General features: G+C 31.6%; 1 protein-coding gene and 1 long non-coding RNA gene across 2 annotated transcripts in view; one reads left to right on the top strand and one right to left on the bottom strand.

The window, feature by feature from the left end:
* Positions 1-4,328: 4,328 nt before the first annotated feature.
* LOC146992991 (uncharacterized) lies at positions 4,329-19,920 on the top strand. Its single transcript, XR_015039237.1, has 2 exons — positions 4,329-4,459; positions 19,700-19,920. It is a non-coding gene; the product is annotated as an uncharacterized LOC146992991 (long non-coding RNA).
* Positions 6,670-20,616, bottom strand: part of LOC118184051 (malonate--CoA ligase ACSF3, mitochondrial-like) — a 28,859-nt gene continuing 14,912 nt past the window's right edge. The window contains exons 4-6 of the mRNA XM_035353691.2: positions 15,208-15,353; positions 11,942-12,175; positions 6,670-8,311 (exon numbers count right to left, since the gene is read on the bottom strand). Coding sequence (XP_035209582.1) covers positions 7,956-8,311; positions 11,942-12,175; positions 15,208-15,353 — 736 coding nt within the window. The 3' untranslated portion in view covers positions 6,670-7,955. The remainder of the gene's footprint in view (positions 8,312-11,941; positions 12,176-15,207; positions 15,354-20,616) is intronic.

Below are 20,616 nucleotides of genomic sequence, written 5' to 3' on the forward strand. Positions count from 1 at the left end.
AAAATGAAGATGGCCGTGTCCAGTTTAATTCCACGATTTGAAAAAAAAAATGCGCAGTGATTTGCAGGCTCACCCATCACATTAATTATTAATTTAATGTTAATAAAGTAAAAAAAAAAAAGTGTTAAATGATGAAGATACATGAGTTTTATTTATTTTTAGTTCTTACTGAAGATTAGTTGTGCTTTTACTTAAACTATAGAAAAATTTTAATTTAGAAAAGTCGCCACGACTAGGATAAGTTTGGGAACCACTGCCTTAATCCATCGCTCCAAAATAATTACCTTCACATAATTATCTAAATTTCACAGTTTCAAATGAATATGAAACACAATTCATGCTGAATGTGTTAATAAACTTCAAAAGATAAATTAACATACCTGCAATACTAAGTTAAAAAGATGTCAAACGGATGTAAAAATTTTTAAATTAACATAAGAAAATTAATCATCGTAAAAATTAATGTAGTTAAATGACATTTTGAAAATGAGGAAGCTATCCAAAATATAGTTCCACAAAGTAAGTATCCAACTTGGCATCATGCGTAGACCTCGACAGGTCATGCAAATGATTTGCATTGCAATGCTTGTGCAAACCATGAGGGCCAGTAATGCCACCTAGAAATACTACAAAAAGGAAGAAGAGTAGGCTGTTTTAAGTACTGAAAATGTGCATTTTTTTTAGTGCTGCTTTGCATGAAGCTTCAGTACGTTTCGTCGAAAAAGCGGCATTCATTTGAGCAAGCTTCTGAAGAATAGTGATAGGGAAGCCAGCTACCATAGTCTTGGGCTTGAATTTGAACAACGAAGAAGGCATGGACACTTGTTAATGCATAGTACACTGCGGCATAGGGACACTTAAAACACTGTCGTGCTGAACATCTTCTCGAGAGACTGGTGAAAGGAGGAGATAGGTAGAAAACCCTCGAAGAGTTCTTCAAAACTAAATCTGAACTTTTTCTCACAGGTGCAGTTCGATCTCCCACTAGACAACATACTCGTTGATGAAATGGTTAAATGACCGAAGGGTCCACCTGTCCTCGACGGATTGGGGGGGGATTCCGAGTTTGATAGAGGAAGAATTATGGCTTAGAAAGAATGCAGATTGTCCTTCCAAGAAATCTGTACTCACATTGAATGAAATCAAGTCACAGAGATACGAATATGGAATCGGTAGGTACAAGCGGGATGGACCAAATGACGGATTGCACCTACCAAGTTACACCATTGAACCAGAAGACAAGTAGGTTTTGAGTATAGCAATTGTGGAAAGCACAGCAACATTAACTAACCACTTAACGACTGCGCCCGAGGTATATCGGGAATAGATGCTGTTTCGATTTTTATATGAACGAGTTAACTCATCTGAAAATTTTACGGATATTTAATGCCATCGTCCGTAATATCACATGGCAATCGACACTCTGCCATGCACATGTTTTCTTAGCTGAGGAAGGGGTCCAAGTGGCGTTTGTGATTGGTTCATCCATACTCTGTTATGCACGCTGTCTCAGCTGTGGGAGTGCTCGAAGTGATTACTCTCGAGCTGTAATGGCGGTATTATTGCTCGGACTGTGATGTGTCGTTATGTGTTACACCATGTTTCAGACTGTACCATACTGTCAATGACATTTATATATCGTAAAATGTATTTACTTGATTTTTACTTTAGCTCTTATCTATTATTGAAGACTTATTAGTATTATTATTGAAGCCCGAGTTAACTCAGGCAACGTCATGAACCGTAATAAATAACTTTTCCCAATCTAAAAAAAAAAATGTTTTCGCCTTATAAAGCTACACCTAACGAGCTAGCTATATCTATAGATAATAAAAATTGTATAAAAAATCAGGAATTTTCGGCATAACTTTTGATATAAATTCGGTCATTAAGAAGTTAAGAGCTCTTGTTCAAAAATTAGGGTCTGCTGCACAACAATCTGCATCAACAAGTACGATTCTATGTTGGATGCAGAAGGGACCCTTTGCCTGGCATCCACTGCTGCAATTACTGTAGACTCTCCACTACAGACACATGCGACTGCACTGCAGCGTTGAATGCTCTGCGCCCACTCACCTTCCACGACCGCTCCCTTCCTAAGACAAGATACTTAGCATCAATAATATAATCTTTGCTGAAGTACACTGAACAATGCCAAACATTCTTTTAAATTTTCTCATCGTGTGCTGGACCCCGAGTATCTTTCTAAATCCTCTTAAACATGCTAATGAAGTACTGTTCCTTACAGAAAATAGAAACAGCAATGATCCTGGCTTCTCTAGGTCAATTTGTTGGTGCCCTTCTACCATCAAGTTCCTTGAAAAACTGATCCTAGTGCGCTTGAATAATCAACTGTCCACATGCAAAGCACTGCTCAGAAATCAGTTTGGTTTCTTCGAAAAAATCTCAATTGGCCACTCTATAGTTAATGTGTATAACATATGCCAAGACAATATAAAAAGATATATCTATACAGCTATCATCTCACTTCGATATTAAAGGCATATTTACCATTTGGTGGCCTGTCATCATAGTCTCATCTAAGCGAACATCATTCGAATCCTAATGCAGCTGCCTACTGCACAGGTATCTACGAATGCAGAAGCTACCAGGAGACATGTAACCAGAGGCTGTCCACAAGGTAGCTGTTTAGATCCAACCTTTTGGAATATTGAGGGAGAGTGAGCATTGAGACTTCTCAACAGCATTTCTAAAGACATTAAAGATCAAACCTTTGCTGATAACTTCTTGATTATCTCTAGTGGGAAATCAAGGATCCGAGTACACACACACAAAAAGAGCTCTTCAGCTACTAGAAAACTGGTGCAAAGAACATAAACTCCAGTTTTAGCCAAGGAAGTCCGTTACCATAGTTCTTACAAAGTCGCGTTGCCTTGTACAGCGCTTTAACTTCCGAATTCAAAATTCCCGTATCAAAATCTACAAGAAATTAAAATACTTCTGTGATCTCAGATGACAACATTTCCTGGTCCCCTAATATTGAATATCTCAGCAAATAAAATCTCATTAATCAACAGCAATCTAATATGCACTACCTTGAAGTCATGGGGAGTCCCCCCGTCTTCTAAAGACATGGTATGAAACAGTAATTGAACCTATAATTTGTCTATTAACTCTTATATTTGAACAAGAGCTGGTGGTCACTAAATGAACAGTTAAAGGGGCATTATTGCACAATGAACACGAATCATAATCAACTCGCATAGTTTCTCTAGTAACTTGGCAATAGAAAATACCGAAATCAAATGTACGTGACATCCACTGTCTCACCACATATAACAAAGGGAAGATTTAACTGAGGTGGGACAAAGCAAGGAAATGAGCTCACAGGCACACTAGCAAAAGCTACATTAGCAGATATTATAACCATCTTATCTACATTCAAAATCAAACCACCCACCTCAAGAACAAGACCACAGCTCAGGCCATGTCAGAGTTGGGACAACATGGATGAAGGTGAATTGACCTGTAAATATTTCTTGAACGTCTCCACAGAAATTAAGACTAACTGCAATTATGTCACATAGCTACAAACTCATCATCCCACCCCTGCATATCTACACAGATTTAGTTAAAGAGAAGCATACATATGTTCCAGGTGCTCTCAGTCACTATTTACACAATTGTCAAATGATGGCAAGGCACAAGTAATGAACAAAAATCATGCGAATTACTCGTGGGCAATTATGGAACTCTAATTAAAGTGATACAGATAATTAATTACATAAATGATAACACTGATGAATTGTAACACCTATCAAGAGTGAAAAGGCCTTAAATAATAATTCAGATTGTAAACACCAATTCTGTAATAAATGTAACACCTTTCCACACACACAATTCCAAATTCTGTTCAAAATTTTTATTCAGCTTCAAATTTTCTGTTCTTTGGAACTGCAACTGTAAAAACATCGTTGTAAATATCTAAAATTAAAGTGTCTATAAGTTTTAGTTCTTCATAATGTATGTAGAACTGCATCTGTAAACTGTTATTGCAATTATACTAATACACAGAAATTAACGTCCAATAGGCCTACTAATCCTACCCTCCAGCTTGGTTAGCTAGGTAACAAATGGCTGGCTAGCTAGATGGTCTCGCTGTCTCGATAAAAATGGCTTGAACCTTAATAGCATATAAGATGTCCAGTCAGCAGTGCCAAAAACAATACAGCAATGCACAACTGCACATGGCAAGCAATGTTCAATAGTTCTTCATTGCCCACAGGTCACACTGCTACCTTGGCCATCCATTCTTCTGAGATGTCACCCATTGCACACATCTGGTTAAGGACTGGTAAATGAGTGGCCCAGTATACAGCTCCCTCCCACAGCTATGCAAGAAGTTTGGCAATGTGTGGAAACCAGTACGTTCTTAAAAGCTCAATAGCTAAAACAGCATGAATGAACATGGCTCATTTGTGGACTGACATACCCCCAGGTACATATCTAAACCTCTTTCTTTCAATGCTTAGGCATTAGGTTATTTGAATATGGCAAAACATGCAAGAGCTATCTGCCAAAGGGGATCGATACTTTCATTCGCTTTCTAACAGAAACTTACTTGCATTAACATTACACATGGGCAAAAATGCAAAAACCAACAAAGCAATCAACACTTTCACCTGGAATCAAAACCACTTCAAATTCCCAGCATTCTGCAGTCTTAATCAGTTAGGCACTGGCAGTGTTCAGTGGCTAAATGTGTCACAAAAGTTATTGTCCTTGTGACAACTTGTATTTCTTTGTGTTCCACACATCGAACTGTTTCAATTCATCCTTGTATCTTATTTGTCCAGTAAATATGGCTTTGATATCTCACATGCCTCATGGTATTCTATTTTGGATTGTCAATAATGCATCTAATGTTTCATTTTCGATCTAGAGTGCCAAATGTTTCAGTATTTTTAACTTTTTATGCGTTCATATTATTGCCTACACATGGCATCATGGGCATAAAATTTTTAAAAAAACTATATAAGGGGCATAATAAAATGCAGAGTACATGAAAATAAATTCAGTTTAATGTACTACAGCTGTTTTATTTTCTGTTCCAGGTGCCCAAAAGCCTTTACCCTTTATTTTTGCCACTTTTGTCACAGACATATATTTCCAGTTATAAAAACATTTTAAATGCAAATATTCCTGTTTGGGCACATTAAAAGAAAAATCAACTTTGCAAAATTTTGTATAATTTTGTATAATTTTTCATATGTTCCCCCTCATCCCTATATTTGTCTTCAGGAAAATTTTATACTCATTATAAAAAATAAAGTTACAAAAAGTTTCATCCCTGTATGTTAAAAATTGACCAAGATATTTAACTTTGAAATTTAAGTCGTATGGGAAAATGACAAAATGTGAATATTTGGGTAATTGAAAATATTTTGTAATTATGTCTATGAACAAAAGTTGCAAAAATAAAGGCTGACTAAGGACTTTCATGGACACAATGTATATACAATCCAAGTTAATATCTGCTATTATTTTCCATTAGAAGTACAGAAACATTGCTATCCCTGCAAAATGCAAATTTTTCAACAGACTTCAAAACTATTAACTCATTTCGATAGTTCTAACATTAATGCCACTTCACTTCCCATATTTCGGATCACTTATTGTTATTTTCCTTTTAAATGATCTCAGACTAAATGAAAATAAATAATAAATATACATGACGGTTAAAAAAAATTACCTTTTTAGAAATACTACTCATAGTCGAAAAAGTGTCGAAAAATATTTGCTCAGGCATACCTATGATATGTAAATTAATCAAGAACTTAAAGATCTCACAATAAAAAAAAATTCAGATTAAGATCTGAAAATTTGAGTTTATAATCAAACACCTTTAAGATTTAACCACTTTAAAGTTTAATAAAGTCTTTTTAAATATCAGAGATCTAAATTATCCAAAGCATACAACTATTTTATTTCTTAAAGTTTTTTTTTTTTTTCAATCTAATGGCAGCCACTTGCCTATTCAGCATTGGCCACGCCTCAGGCCACAAAAGTTGGCCATTTTATTGTGAAACCACCTAGTTGCCACTGTTGCCTCCTGTGAAAGGATGGACAACTATGCCTTCTCCAGGACTCGAAACAAGGCCTAGAAACGGTACCACAGTAGGTTACCCTAACCACTATACTATCTGGGTGGCATTATTTCTTAAAATAATATCTACTGCTGTTAACTCATGGAACTAAATCTTTATAATCTTGACTCATTAAAATTCAACTCCAAACAAATTTGTTTTAAAAGTTTCCACTTTGTTTTCTTCATTTCTTTTCAAAATATAACATGGTATAAACAGGAAAATATCAAAATATAAAAAATATACGTATATTATTACTTAAATAAATTTTAAACATATACAGATCTACAGTCTTGCATTCTGCATATTATTATAAAATTTAATTGCAACCACTGGATTTTATGACAGGTAACGTACACAATAAGAGTTAAAGGTTTTCCAACTGTCCAATTATAGGAGATCAGAAGTGCATTTTATTGATAACACTCACTGTATAAAACAGAACTTGCTGGGAAAAAAAGTAAAATTGCATTTTAAATGATTCATTAATGTTATATCCAATAATGCTCTTTTACAATAAATATAAACGAAAGATCCCATGCATAATCCATCCGCAACAGCATCTGTCAAAAACATAATTTTATTGCAAAGGAAAACAATACACAGCAGATTTTTTTCAAAAAAAAAAAAAAAAAAGAAAGAAAGAAAGAAAGAAAGAAAACCAAATGAAAACTCAAAGTTTCATTTTTCTTCTTAAATAAAAAGAAACATTAATCAGTACCATTTGGCTTATATTGACAATACTGAAATTTTTCAGTTGTTGATCTCAACAATGCAAGCTAAGCTACTTATATATATATATATATATATATATATGATGTTTTACCACTTCAGTCTCATGTATGTAAATTTGCTTAAATGATTATTCCAAACTCTTATGGTTTTATATAATGGCTCTAGTTCTTTTTTAGAGAACTTGATCAATTTTGACTCTTACTTTAGCAATAAATGAATCATTTAATTATCAGACAAACATAGACATTATACGATTTTCACCGAGCCCAGCAAGAGCTACAAGAATGCATTTGCACATGACATTACCATATTTATTACTTAGATTATTGTCTTTATGAATATCAAAATTAATTATTACATAAGTAAGATTTATTTATCCTTTTCACTCTTTAAGTATCTTACAAAAAGTTCCAGAAAATTAAAAATATGATTGCTTATACTTTTAATTAGATTAAACATATGTATATAATTAATTTATGTAAATTTGCTAACCTTTTGCTAAGTTTTTAGATATTAAAAATCACCACAGATTGAAAGTTAAGTTTTGATTCTTTTAAATTCTTCTATTATCACTATCAGCGATGGTCTGGGCAACAGAAAGTAGGACCTTTTTATTTATCATCCTAAATCAAAATAAGCTTTGCTCTACAGCACAGATATGCACATAAACTTAAAGATAATACAAAATATGAAAACATCCTATTAAAACAAAAATGAATATTTATCTCAAAATATGACTTTAATAAAAAATTTTTACACTGTAATTAAAACCACAAAGATGATGTGTGGGGATATTATGTGCAATTGTTTTCTTCCCCTCCTACTCATTACAAAATTTATATTCCATTTAAAATATATATCACCAGTATGGCATATAATTACACCAATAACATGAGCAATAAACTCTAAACTAAACCTAAAGACATATCACATTTTAGTCCATGATTACATAATAAAATCAACCATTAAAATGTTTATAATACAAATACCTAATATCAGCAATACAATAGAAAATTTGTTCCCTATATATTAAACACATAGAAAATTTAGTAAGTAGAAGCATCTTTCTCCAAGAAAAAACATTAAGTAACGCAAAAACTAAATATACAACACTTAAAATTTTAGTCTCAATTCCTTTTTATTCACTTTCCCCATAACATTTCGTGGAATTGTATCTACAAACTTAAATACAGAAGGCACTGAATATTTAGGCAAATGATTTTGGCACCAAGTTTTTAAATCAGTATCTAATAACTGTTTTCCTTTTTTAAGTAAAACAACAGCAACAACTCTCTCACCCCACACATCATCAGGTACACCAAACACAGTACATTCAGCTACATCAGGGTGTAAAAGTATACAAGATTCGATTTGTAAAGCACTTATTTTATACCCTCCACTTTTAATAATGTCTACAGAGGTTCGGCCGAGAATTTTAAAGGATCCAGATTCATATGTTGCTGTATCACCTATAAAAAGAAAAAGATTGAGAATAATAAACCAATCTTCTAAGTACAAAACTATAAATACAGATATCCAAGAAACAATTTTACTGATGGGGAATACTTTTTATAGCTTTGTGGAAATACTGATACATAATTTATATCAAGATATTCCTTTTCATGACAAATTTACATTATTTGTTCGCTTCTAATTATGCCCACCAGAAACCAAGTGGTTAAAACTACTGAAAAACTAGAAATTAACCTTGGTTAAAATCTTGGTGAACCAGCTGGCTGCAAGCCTTCATGGTTTTCCATATATAACTTAAATATAAGTCAATTACCATTATAAAATCCTCCACGAAAGCATCACTTCCCCTTAAGGAGATAGCCCTGTGTGTGTTGCCATTTACAGTTGAACAAATACATATAAACTTGCACCTAAAGTAAATTATCAAAGTGCTGGGCTACACTTCTGAATTTAAAATTCTACTGACTTGATTTAAATTAGATTTCTTGCAATTAAGTTTGGTCAACACAAAGCTTTCCCTTATTTTGTGTTGAAATTTAAACATTTATTAATTTATAATTTTCATTTAAACTTTATATCTAGAGAAGTTTCATTTATTTTTAATATGAAATTGCTTAATGAGAATTAAAGCTGCAACATTACATATGTAAATTCAAATATTACACATGAGAAAGCTAAAATGAATGGAAATGTGTCCCAGTTTAAGCATGTGTGAATTTAAATATACATCAGTTCTGATGAAATTAGATGCTAATTAATTTTAAGCTTTTAATACCGTTTTGCATTTCCTTTTTAGTTTACTACTCACATGTAGTGTTTTCCATTTACTTCATCACAAGAAATGTCTTCCAAACCTGAACTTGAATTTGGTTTAAAATAACCAAATAATTGATTATATGCATACAAAGGGAAGGACATCAGTTAAAAATATGAGTTAAATCCCTAACTGTTCAATATAAACTATTTTGGTCTTCAAATCTAAATTTTCTGATAAAATTTCATAGCATTTTTAAATTCTGAAAAATCTCAAAATAGCACTGCGTACCCAAACATTGTTATATTTATATATTTTAAATTGCCTATTTACATGAATTTAGCTCTTGTTTGCATATTTTTAAACCAGGAAAATTATTTGCATTTCGTCTTATTGCTTTATATTGATATTTACAATGCTATTAAAATTGCCTCCTCAGTATTTTGCCAAATTTACAATCTAATAGTTTGAAGTAAAGTTTTCAAATGGTTTATGTTTTACTCAAGTTAGCAGTAATTGCTTATAAGTTATTTATATTAAGCTATACAAAAGCAACACTTTCATTTAAAGTTCATTACATACATCTTCCATAGTTACTTTATTTTCAGATTGGTGCTTCTATTTAATTCAGTCAATATTGCTCTAACAAAATATATAATTGTTTTTATTTCCTCTTCATACCACATCTGCAATTAAAAATATTAAAAACACAAATTGTCACCAAGACTGTTAATACCAAAAAATATCACTAATACTAGTATTATCATTACATAAATACCAGTAAATAAATATTGTTCTGAAAACATAAGTGTAATAAAAGTAAGAGTTCGTCATTTTTATTAAATTTATAAAAAAAAGGAAAAATTGCAATAAAAAACTTTCTTTTTTAATGATTTAAGATTACTTACTACTTAAAGACAACACACAAAAATTAAATTTTATGCGAGTTATATAATTTTTAGTGCATTATTTCCCCCAAAATCATTGGACACTTGCTAGTTTTGATCAAGTATGGACAAACTCATGAGACATTTAGCTTCTCATCACTGAGAATGTTGCCCAGTATGCAATGCAAGAGATAGATTGGCTTCACACCCACAAGAAAGGGGATAGACAAACACAAACATCTATGTTATGGCCAGGATGCAAATGTGGGTGCAGTGCTAAGGAACTGCTAATCATCGTATTGAAAAGGACAGCAGCTTATTATTACTGAACATTTATATCAAAAATACTAGAAAAAATAAAACATATGCAAATTTTCTTTTTGTACATTAAATGCTCTTGAACCACACATAAATTATATAAACTATGCTGTCTCATTGTAATTGTATTTTGCTGCAAAATATACCTAAGAAAAAAACATTGTTTCTGAGCACGCAGGCTTTATTTTCAACAAGATATAAGCATTTATCCTATGTGTTGTTAATACAAAATGCCTTTATTTTATTTTATCCCTCTTTAAAAGCATTGCATGTATCCTGGGCATCAATTCTGCTCGAATGAGATTGCACCTAAATAATAGATCTTTTAACGAAACGTTCTTTTAACAAAGAGGCTCGGAAATAAAATTTCTTAAAGAAGTACTATAACAGATGAACAAAAGTGATCTGTACGAATTACATATGCTGGTAAAATTACAAAATGGTCTTATGAATTCCTCACATCAGTCACTGATACTTCTCTCTTCCATTTCTTATTCAAATTAACAAAATGCAGTTTTTTTTTTTCAAAATTACCACTAATACAGGAATTAGAAAAGCCACTATTGCAATCCCTACCTGACACACATATTTAATAAATTAACAGTCACATGAACACTTATTATTAGCACAATGCAATATGATTGGAATATGAGGTATTTTCCTGCATGAAAATGATAACATGATTTCTGTTCCTTTCAATCTAGCCTCATTAAGTTCACTGAAAAAAAATACAACTCGTTGAATGAAGGGTTGCAAAAAATGAGCAAACAATGATTGAAAACAAAGATGTCAGTAATTTTAAGTAATAACACAAAACTGCGAAGATTACAAACCAATATGTACATGCAAATTAATATTCCATAGATAGCCACTCATTAATTTAATTCATTATGGGTAACACATGCCTATGGGAGGATTGCACTCATAAAGAACTTTCCATGGAAAATGGCTTATAATCACACTATGTATAGAGATAGCTATAAAAATGCCCCCCCGCCACATTTGCTGATATTTGAATTCAGTTTGAACTATTCGTATTCAGAAATATTATTCACTTGGTCATTGATGGGTGTATATATTATATTTTATGCTGAAAATCAAAATCTCGAAGCTTCATGAAATGGTATTTTGAAATCTAGAAAAAACACAAAACAATGCATATATTTAAATGGGTACTTTACCATAACTACTTTCTACTTAAATTTATGAAGTGCCATCATTTAAATTTCCCTATTAAAAAGTATTCTCATTGCTTACAAAATGAAAAGCTTAATTATACATATCAGTGTCATAAAAGCATGTTATCAGCATGCACACACACAAACTTATATTTTTCATTAATTTTTACCTCTAGCTGAAACAATTTTAATAGACATCTGTCCATTAAAACTTTTGTATTCTCGTATGTGGCCTTATATATAAGATAAAATTAATAAATACTGGTACCCTATTCCTAGAAGAAACAAGCTGCGCATTATCTACTTCCCCTAAAAATTCTCCATAAAAGGTATGCATTAAAAAATATAAATCTCATTGACTTCACCATCTCTATTACTTAACAAATGATGCAATTTAAGCAAAATAGTTTGAAAGAATGCTGATTATTTGAAGTTAGCATTTAAAATATAATTAATATTAATTGTTTTAATATTTGCAAATTTTCAAACCTGTTTTAAACCAGCCATCTTTAGTAAATGACTCCTGTGTAGCTTTTTCTTTATTCCAATATTCTTTAAAAACATTAGGACCTCTTATCAATAATTCTCCAGATTCTCCTTTATACTCTGGTTTGACAACTACTTCTGAATCATTTCCAAAAACAATATCAATAGTTTCATGAGACGTATCATCAGCCTTCTGAATTTTCACTTCTACTTTAGGCAAAGGATTTCCAACGCAACCTATAAACATAATAAAATTTAAAACAAAATAGAAAATAAATACTATAGTTAAAAAAATCTTATTCTTTGGATTCTACATCACATTTTTAAAACTGAAGAACAAGCAACTTCCAGCACAGGTAAAAAGTAGCTTCTTACAAATAATATTCAAAAAAGATAGCTACATGTTCTATTTCCTTAAATAGTGGTGTTAGATATGTTCAAAATCAAGTACAGAATTTTATAAATTTAAAAAAAAAAAAAATCTGACATTATGGATAGCAGACCAATGCTAAAGTCACTTTGAACATTAGCATTATGTTGTATAACACAACATAATACATGGGTAGTTAAAATAAGAAAATACATAATGCAGTACATGAGATAAAACATAGCACAGTTAACCAATTAACAGCCAGACATGAAACATTTTCATGAAAATTTGCCTCAAAGTTCACATTAACTTTGAAGCGGTTATTGTGTAAAGTGGTTGGTTTTCGTAGTTCTCTAGGTTCTCTTTACAAAGGCTCTCTATGAAAGCATCTTAACCAAATAGCTCTCATGTTCTTTCTATGTTCAAATAACCAACTAACCTAGTTTAAGCACGATTTCCAAGTGAAGTTACTAGCACCCGAATACTCATTAAAAATCATGTAGCTTGCCAATCAGGAGTAACATGAAAGATATGGCGCCAATTATTGAATTGCTGTTACGGTATGCTGTTTCTAAACTTAAATGGTCATTCCTTAATTAAATATAATTGATTTGTAACTTCTACTAGAGCTGATGGTAAGAATTGAAGTGCAAATAAATAATATCGTGTGCAATCTTGATTAATATAAAATTAGAAATATTTGCATTCAGACAAAGTTTTTTGAAATATTTGCAATTACTTTATAAGAAGGATTTATTAATAACCGTAATAATTACTTATTATATTACTGATGATTATAATTCCATTCTTGACAATTACATTCTAAATTAGAATTTTAAGGATATAAAGAAAATACGCTATGCATAAATATACATTTTAGGATAAAAAATGAGTTGATTTTTTATGTTTAAAAACTTCTTAAATGCATTTAATAAACATTGTACCCTCGTTGTTAATTGAATCCAGAATTTGGATGTCGTTTATATAATTATTCTTACTTGTCCACAGAACCTGCTGACTTATCCAGCCATTAAGTAGCTGCAGATCATTTCTACATAACCATTGAACTTCCATTAATTCGGTCTCTAGAGGGTTGTATGTTTATATCATAATTTGACTTTTATAAAAATGATTATTCTAAATCTTATGTTTCTATAAAAATATACTGTGCTTTAAAAATATGGATGATAGTATCAGCCACTTCATTAGCAACAGCTTGTTTAGAAATAAATTATGCATTTAATGTAATAAAATATTTTTGTAAAATTCAAATAAACATCAAACGAAAGTTCTCAGTTTTAGACAATTCGATTTAAACGACGTTAAAGCAAAGTAGCAAACAATAAAACGCCGAAGATAAAAATTTACTCTTACAAATACTTTAAAAAAAAAAAAAGAAAAAAGGAAAAAAGAGAGAAATTAAAAAAATAGTTAAAAATTTGAATAATATCCTCTATAATTAAAAAAAATAGCTTTTCATATAGTATTAATAAATATTTATTATGCATCATTGAGGGAAAAAATTTCATATAATTAATTCTCCGTAAAATTTTACTTGAAATTTAAGGTTAAAAATAGCTGTGGCAATTCACTGTAACAAAAATCCATAAACCACATTTTGCGTTATTATCGTTCAAAAAAAAAAAAAAGATGCCAAATTTCAAAACGTGAAAGTATGTAAATTCGTGTATATCTTAGAAAATTTTGAATAAAAGAGTCTAATTATTTGCAGGTATGCTTAGAAATACACTTGCTTTAAGATGATGGTAAAAATTTTATAGGTTATAATTCAAAATTTTTTTCAAAAAATTTATAAAAATTATTTAAAAATAGAAATTTAAAAAATAAAACAGAAAAAATGGGTAAATTTTATTTGGAATTAACCTAAATTTTGAAATGTGAAAGGAAAATAAAAAAGTTTAATAAAAAAAGAGATATTAATAAATATTTGCCAAATTAAATTAACATTGAGGAGCTAAAATTTTGAGAGCTAATATTTTAAAATCTACTCGTACGATTTTTACAAAACTTGGCATTCTGGCATAATTTGAGTCGTAGAATCGAAAAATGGAAAAAAAATTGGTATGTTATTTCAGAAAAAGTCTGATTTTGTGTCAAAATACCTATGTTAGAATAATGCTATATATAAATCTAATATATATCCTAAGTCGCGCTTTTGAGAAATGAAAAACGCAGTTTGAATTTTGTTAATCGGCCTAGTAGAACGGGAGAAATAGCACTGTCCCATTTTTTTTTTAGCAGTGTACCTTTAAAATTAGCAACCAACTATTAAATTTAGAAATCAGCATTTACAGATTTCACATGGAGACCACAAAAAAATAAGGATGATGAAATACCACAACATTCACTTAATTTTATCCAAGAGTATCCTATAAACCAGCAGGTTAGGAATATTAAATTAAATTTCTTGATTTATTTCTTTACCTGATGCTGTACCATCTGAATGAAGTTCAATCCTCTTATCACAGCAAATAATATTTTTAAGATATGAGATTCGAAGACAAGAACACCTAAATAACCACTTACATTTCTCAAGTAGCATAAGATAAATTGCAAAAAAGTATTTGAGACATATCTTGCTTTGGAAAATTTTCTTGGACAGCTCTTTAAATTAACATTTTTCTGGCTCACATTTTCTAAACATGGGGGGGGGGAACAGAAATATACAATGGTTGATTAGTGAAATTATGGTAAAATAGGAAAGGAAGTTGAACCCATGCAGGAAATGTATGCCTACCTTCTGTAAGATTTAGACACTTAGCCACCAGTAAAAACATAAAATGAAAAGAATTATGTTTGATGAATTTATGTATTCTTCAGTCATATATCATTGGAATGAAATTGCTTAATACATAGGTTTAAAAAAAAAAAAACCAACCTGGTATTCGTGGACCATTTAAGGGATTGGATAAAGCCATTCCTATTTCTGACATTCCAAACCTCTCTAATAAACGATGGCCAGTAATAGTTTCCCACTTATAAAAAACTGGCTCAGGTAGAGCAGCTGAACCAGATGACATTAGCCTATTGAATGAAAAAATTGTTCAAATTAATAAACATACTTTTATCACATGCTTTCTTTTATTAACAATGGTAATGCATGGCTTTTAACACAATGACTTTGCCCACACCTAGCAAAATTACCTTAAAAATGCATTTGCAAATACGGTACTTTCTGATTATTCAGCACCCCTTCCGAAAAGGCATAAACTTTTCGCAGACTAATTTTTTGCCAAAGCTAAGATGCAAAAAATAAGAGCCATTTAAAAAAAAAATGTGGCACATTAAGAATTACATAAAACAGCAACCAATTAACAAAATTAAAAATGAAAGAAACTTTCATAATAAAACACTCTTTTTACACTGTTTTTCCCCACGTACACAGCGGTCGGTTTTTATTTAACTCTCTGAGCATCATGGCCGGCTTTATTCGGTCATGAGATTTTTTGTCACTTGATATATATTAGCTTAAAATTTACGATATTTTGCTTTCTTACTTTCTTTAATAATATGAATGTCATCTAAAAAAATGTAAGTTTATGAAAATAGAGCTTAAAGTACATAAATATACAAATTTAGCTAATAAAGGCTCTCTGAATGCAAGTCTCCATGACACATCCAAAAACCCAAGCTGCTCAGAGGGTTTAAGAAAAAAAAAAAAAAAAACCAGAAAATAGCAGAAACTCGGCATCACTCACAACTTGGCACTGAGCACATTGTCATTTTTAGATTCTTGGTCACAAGTTTGGCATTCTACAGCCTAGGTAAGACAAGAGGAGCTTAGGAAATCCAGTTGCAGTGAGGTGCCAGTTTTTAATAATTACGATGCCTGTTTTTGCTTAAAAAATATCAGAGAACTGTCTACATTGGGCATCTGTACACAAATTTTTACACATAAATTGCGATTGTTTACGAAGTCCTACTTCATGGAACACAATTTTTTTCATTTTCTACTGTTACGGAAAATGCCATGCTTTTCAAGAAATACAACACTTGCTTTTCCATCAGCTGGCAAGCAATATCCATAGTGATTACACAAAGGAAAAAAAAGGCACTCAATACAGCAAAAACAAACACTACTGAGGGCCAAATTTGAAGGTGGAAACATGGCCCCTCAGTGGAAATTAGCACTTGTGACATCATGAGTTGCATATTTTGGCAAAATAGCACATAGCTTCAGAATATTTTTCAGGGAAGAATTTTTGTCCTGTGGTAACAAAATCAAAGTGATTAAAAAAGTGATAGAATAGCAGTTCATTGAAGTGTAAGAGACATATAGACCACTGCAGTGGTCTCCAGCATGCAATCTGATCTGGTGGATGACACCATTTTACAAACCAGTATTAATTATAGTTCCACTGCTCCCTATTATATCATGTTCATCAAAGGAAATACAGTAGAAAGTCCGTAATCCAGACGTCCATTATCTGGAATGATTTATAATCCAGACCTCAAAACCACAAACCTTTTTTTTTTTTTTTTTTTGCATGCTTTACGCATGCGTGTGTGTCTCCAGATACGTTAAAAAATGCTTGGCATAATTTATGGCCAGCTACCATGTTTCATGATGAGGACGATGAAGATGTTAGCCGCGAATTTGAAGGTTTTCGGACATCACAAACTAAAGGTGAAATTTTCCAGTTATTCGTTTTTGTAAAGAAATGTGGAGAAGCAGTAATAAATGAAGATGATATAACAGATGTTTTTCATTGCAAAGACAATGCCCCAATCATCAGTCAATTAACAGACAGCGAAATCTGTAGTATGGTTCTAGATCCAGATAATTCCATTCCAATAGTTAAGGAAGTGACAGAGAGGTTATTGAAAACGAAAAAATTTCAATCGACAAGTTAATCGGTATTCTCGACACAGTGATTTCAGGACTTGAACAGTGGAACTTTATAACTAAACAAGAAATTATGTCTGTTTATAGAATTAAAGAGAAAGTACCGTAATTTCGCGCGTATAGTCCGCGGACTATCTGTGTTTAAAATGCGAATTTTTGAAACTGCGGACTATCCACCAGTGCGGATAATATGCTGGTTGTTCACGGTTAAAATCGTTGAAATTTAAAAAACACGCTGTCGGGAACTGCCGATGATCAAATATAAAAAAAGCGCGAGATTCCAAGAAAACATTCGTATGTATCGTATCGATAGTAAACCATAGAGCATAGTGCAGAACGAATGAGTAGTAGCAAGTAGAAGCTCCTAAAATCCAGGCTGGCGCATCAAGCGATGCCGGGATATGAGCCAAAGAAAGTCTTGCATGAACACTCACTTAGCGCAACCAGAGTCTTGTATCCCAGTGCCCTTCGCACTGCTTTAGCGCAACTGCCGGGAGGGGGAAAAGTAATTGATGCGTCAGCTCGGTTTTTAGGAGCCATAGTAGCAAGTACCTGGAGTACAAAAAAAAAAAAAAAAAAAGCGTGATTCGTTTACTCGGTGGTTTGGCAACACCGAGTGAGCATTACCACTTATGACGAGTATAGCACGTTGCACAGTATTTTGTCTTTCATCTTCGATAACGTTGATGAAACATCGCCGGGAAAAAGATGGAAATAGAGAAGCGGGCCGTTATTGGTTTAATCCTAGTATTCGGTGCACACGGGATTTGGCTACTTTTGGCGACTTTATGATGAGCAGTAAAAACGGGACATATACGATGAGTAGTTAACGGGTCATTTAAAAAAAATATATATAGTTTAACATAGTATATACTACATATATAGTATATATACTATGTATATACACACATAGTATATAGTGCATAGTATATATATAGACGTTCTTTGGATCATTTTTGGTGTTGGCGATAATTTTCAAAGTCGCGCCAAGGCTGCACCGTATACTAGGATTTTACCCCGTTATTTTGAAGTGGACGAGAAAGCGGTGAGAAATTGGCGCAAACAAAGGATGTGTTTAAAAAGCATGGGAATATTGCCGTATTAAAAAAACGTAATTTCGGACGTATAGTCCGCGGACTATCCGGTGGTGCGGACTATCTGACGATTTTTGAAATTTTTTTTATATAAAATCTTGCGTGCGGACTATACGTGCGAAATTACGGTATTAGCACAAAAAACGAAGCAACTTAAACAACTTACATTGAAAGAAATGTTTAATAAAGTAAACAAACAAATATTAAGCATTTTTTTATAAATTTTGATACCCTTTAGATCATAATTGCTCTTTATTTCATAAATTATGGTTTCATATTTTTAATTGTATAATTTCTGCATGCCATCTTACCAGATTTAAATTGATAATCTATAATCTGGAAAAACCCCTAATCCAGAATCACCGAAGTCCCGACGAGTCCGGATTACAGACTTTGTACTGTATCATGTGTAGTCAAATGGGAAATTATGGTAGAAGTTATATCTTTAGCATGTCCTGTAGCAGGAGAAATGTAGCGATATATTCTGATCCTAGTTCTTGTACAACATAATAATGGTCCTCTTTTATTTCGAAAAAGCTTTGAATTAATTTTTTAATTACCACTGTGTCATCTTTGTCATCAAAGTACAGACCATGTAGTGTTTCCTTAACAGACCGATTCTGCAAATCATTTCTTTTATAACTAATTTTCCCTTTCTTGTTATGTTTCTGTCAATGATGTGAGAATAGTCTGAATCGGTTATCACATACATGATTACATAATAAGTTACAATATACACATACTATTACATAATATTTGATAATTAGTCACTGCTTAAAAACGTTCGTAGCAAAAATTATAAAACATTGCTATTTCTACAAAAAATCCTTGTTCCTTGAGCTTTCTGTGCAATGAATAAATAATTTGAAATTATAAGTTTAAAACTTTTTTCCCTCTTCCCCATGCCTCAAAACTTATATTAGAACCTACAATGTTTCAATAGTATAGAATTTAGGAACTATATAAAAAAAATCAATGAAAAACATCAGAATTTCACCATTCTTTAAAACTTTGAATGTAATATGCAAAACAAAGATCCAATTTTATTTGAAAAAAAAAAAATTTTAAATTATGGTCAGCTATGCGATAAGTAGTAATTCAAAATAAGTGATAAAAAAATAAAAAAGCTTTTTTTAGAGCTCACATTAATAAATATATTATTTTAATATTGAGTGATATTAGTTAAATTTATGAAACTGCAAAAGACTTCAACAATCAAGTGTGTGCATTTTTGCAAGTAAACATTGCAGATGAGAAATAGGTGTTCTGTTTATGCAATTTTTAATGTTAAATCAACATAAAAAGTATTGATGTGATAAAAATTTCAAGAGTAAATTTTTATTTTCTGTTTTAATGTATTTTATATATATAAATTTACATTTACGAGATATTTAAATTTTTTTTTTTAAATTTTCTTTATCTTTTTACAGGAATGATACAAAAAAGAGGTGACAAAAAAGGTCCAAGGATACTTTTTTGGTCCATTTCATTTTACATATATATTTATTTGCAACAACATAATGTATATTTCTTTCGAAACAAACCAAACTATAACATATTGTAAAATCATGACTATAAACACATTGATTTTTTTTTCAGAAAATTTATTCTTTAAAATTTCAAGGGGAAAATAAAACTTTAAACATCCTTCTGTATGTTGCTGATGCTGATGAAAATAATGCAGATTTCAAAATTTTTTCAAGAATAAATAAATAAAACAAGTACTTTACTGAAGTGTCAACATATCAATCTTAGCAACGTCTTGTGGTGAATCAACTTCCAGTTTTGAAAAATTAAAAAATAATGGTTATGAAAATTTGTGAATTGTAAAAAATTTAACTTCACTATAGAAATATACTATCATAGAAAACTTCCACAACAAACTCATTTTTCAATATACAGCACTGAAATTATTAAAAAGGGCTTTTGGGGACAAGTATACTGATAAGCCAACTGAGTAGAAAGATGATGCATATGCAAATATCAGCACCATTACGTCAAAAGGTGCATCAAGGCACACAAAACATGAGGAGTTGGCACACTTCGTGCAAGGCAACTTAAAAAGAAAAGAAAGGAAAGTGTATTTTGGGCATTCCTCTGCAAGTGAAAGAGCATGCAGTATGGTTACTAAAAACATCAGGAAACCTTTACACACTGTAGAATGATTGGCAAGTTTGAGAAGGGAGGTAGTTTGACCTTTGTCATCCAAGAGTTTGGAATTAATAATAGCATTGTTCCACGAGCTTGGAAATCCTTCTGAACAGGTACAGCTGTAAGAAATGTTGGTGATGATTGGCCAAGGAAACCAACAGTGACTGATAACTGATACATCAGCTTGCACATGAAA

Source organism: Stegodyphus dumicola, chromosome X2 (assembly GCF_044657685.1).
Source record: "Stegodyphus dumicola isolate Sdum_Otavi_A_Nest chromosome X2, ASM4465768v1".
Taxonomy (NCBI): Eukaryota; Metazoa; Arthropoda; class Arachnida; order Araneae; family Eresidae; genus Stegodyphus; species Stegodyphus dumicola.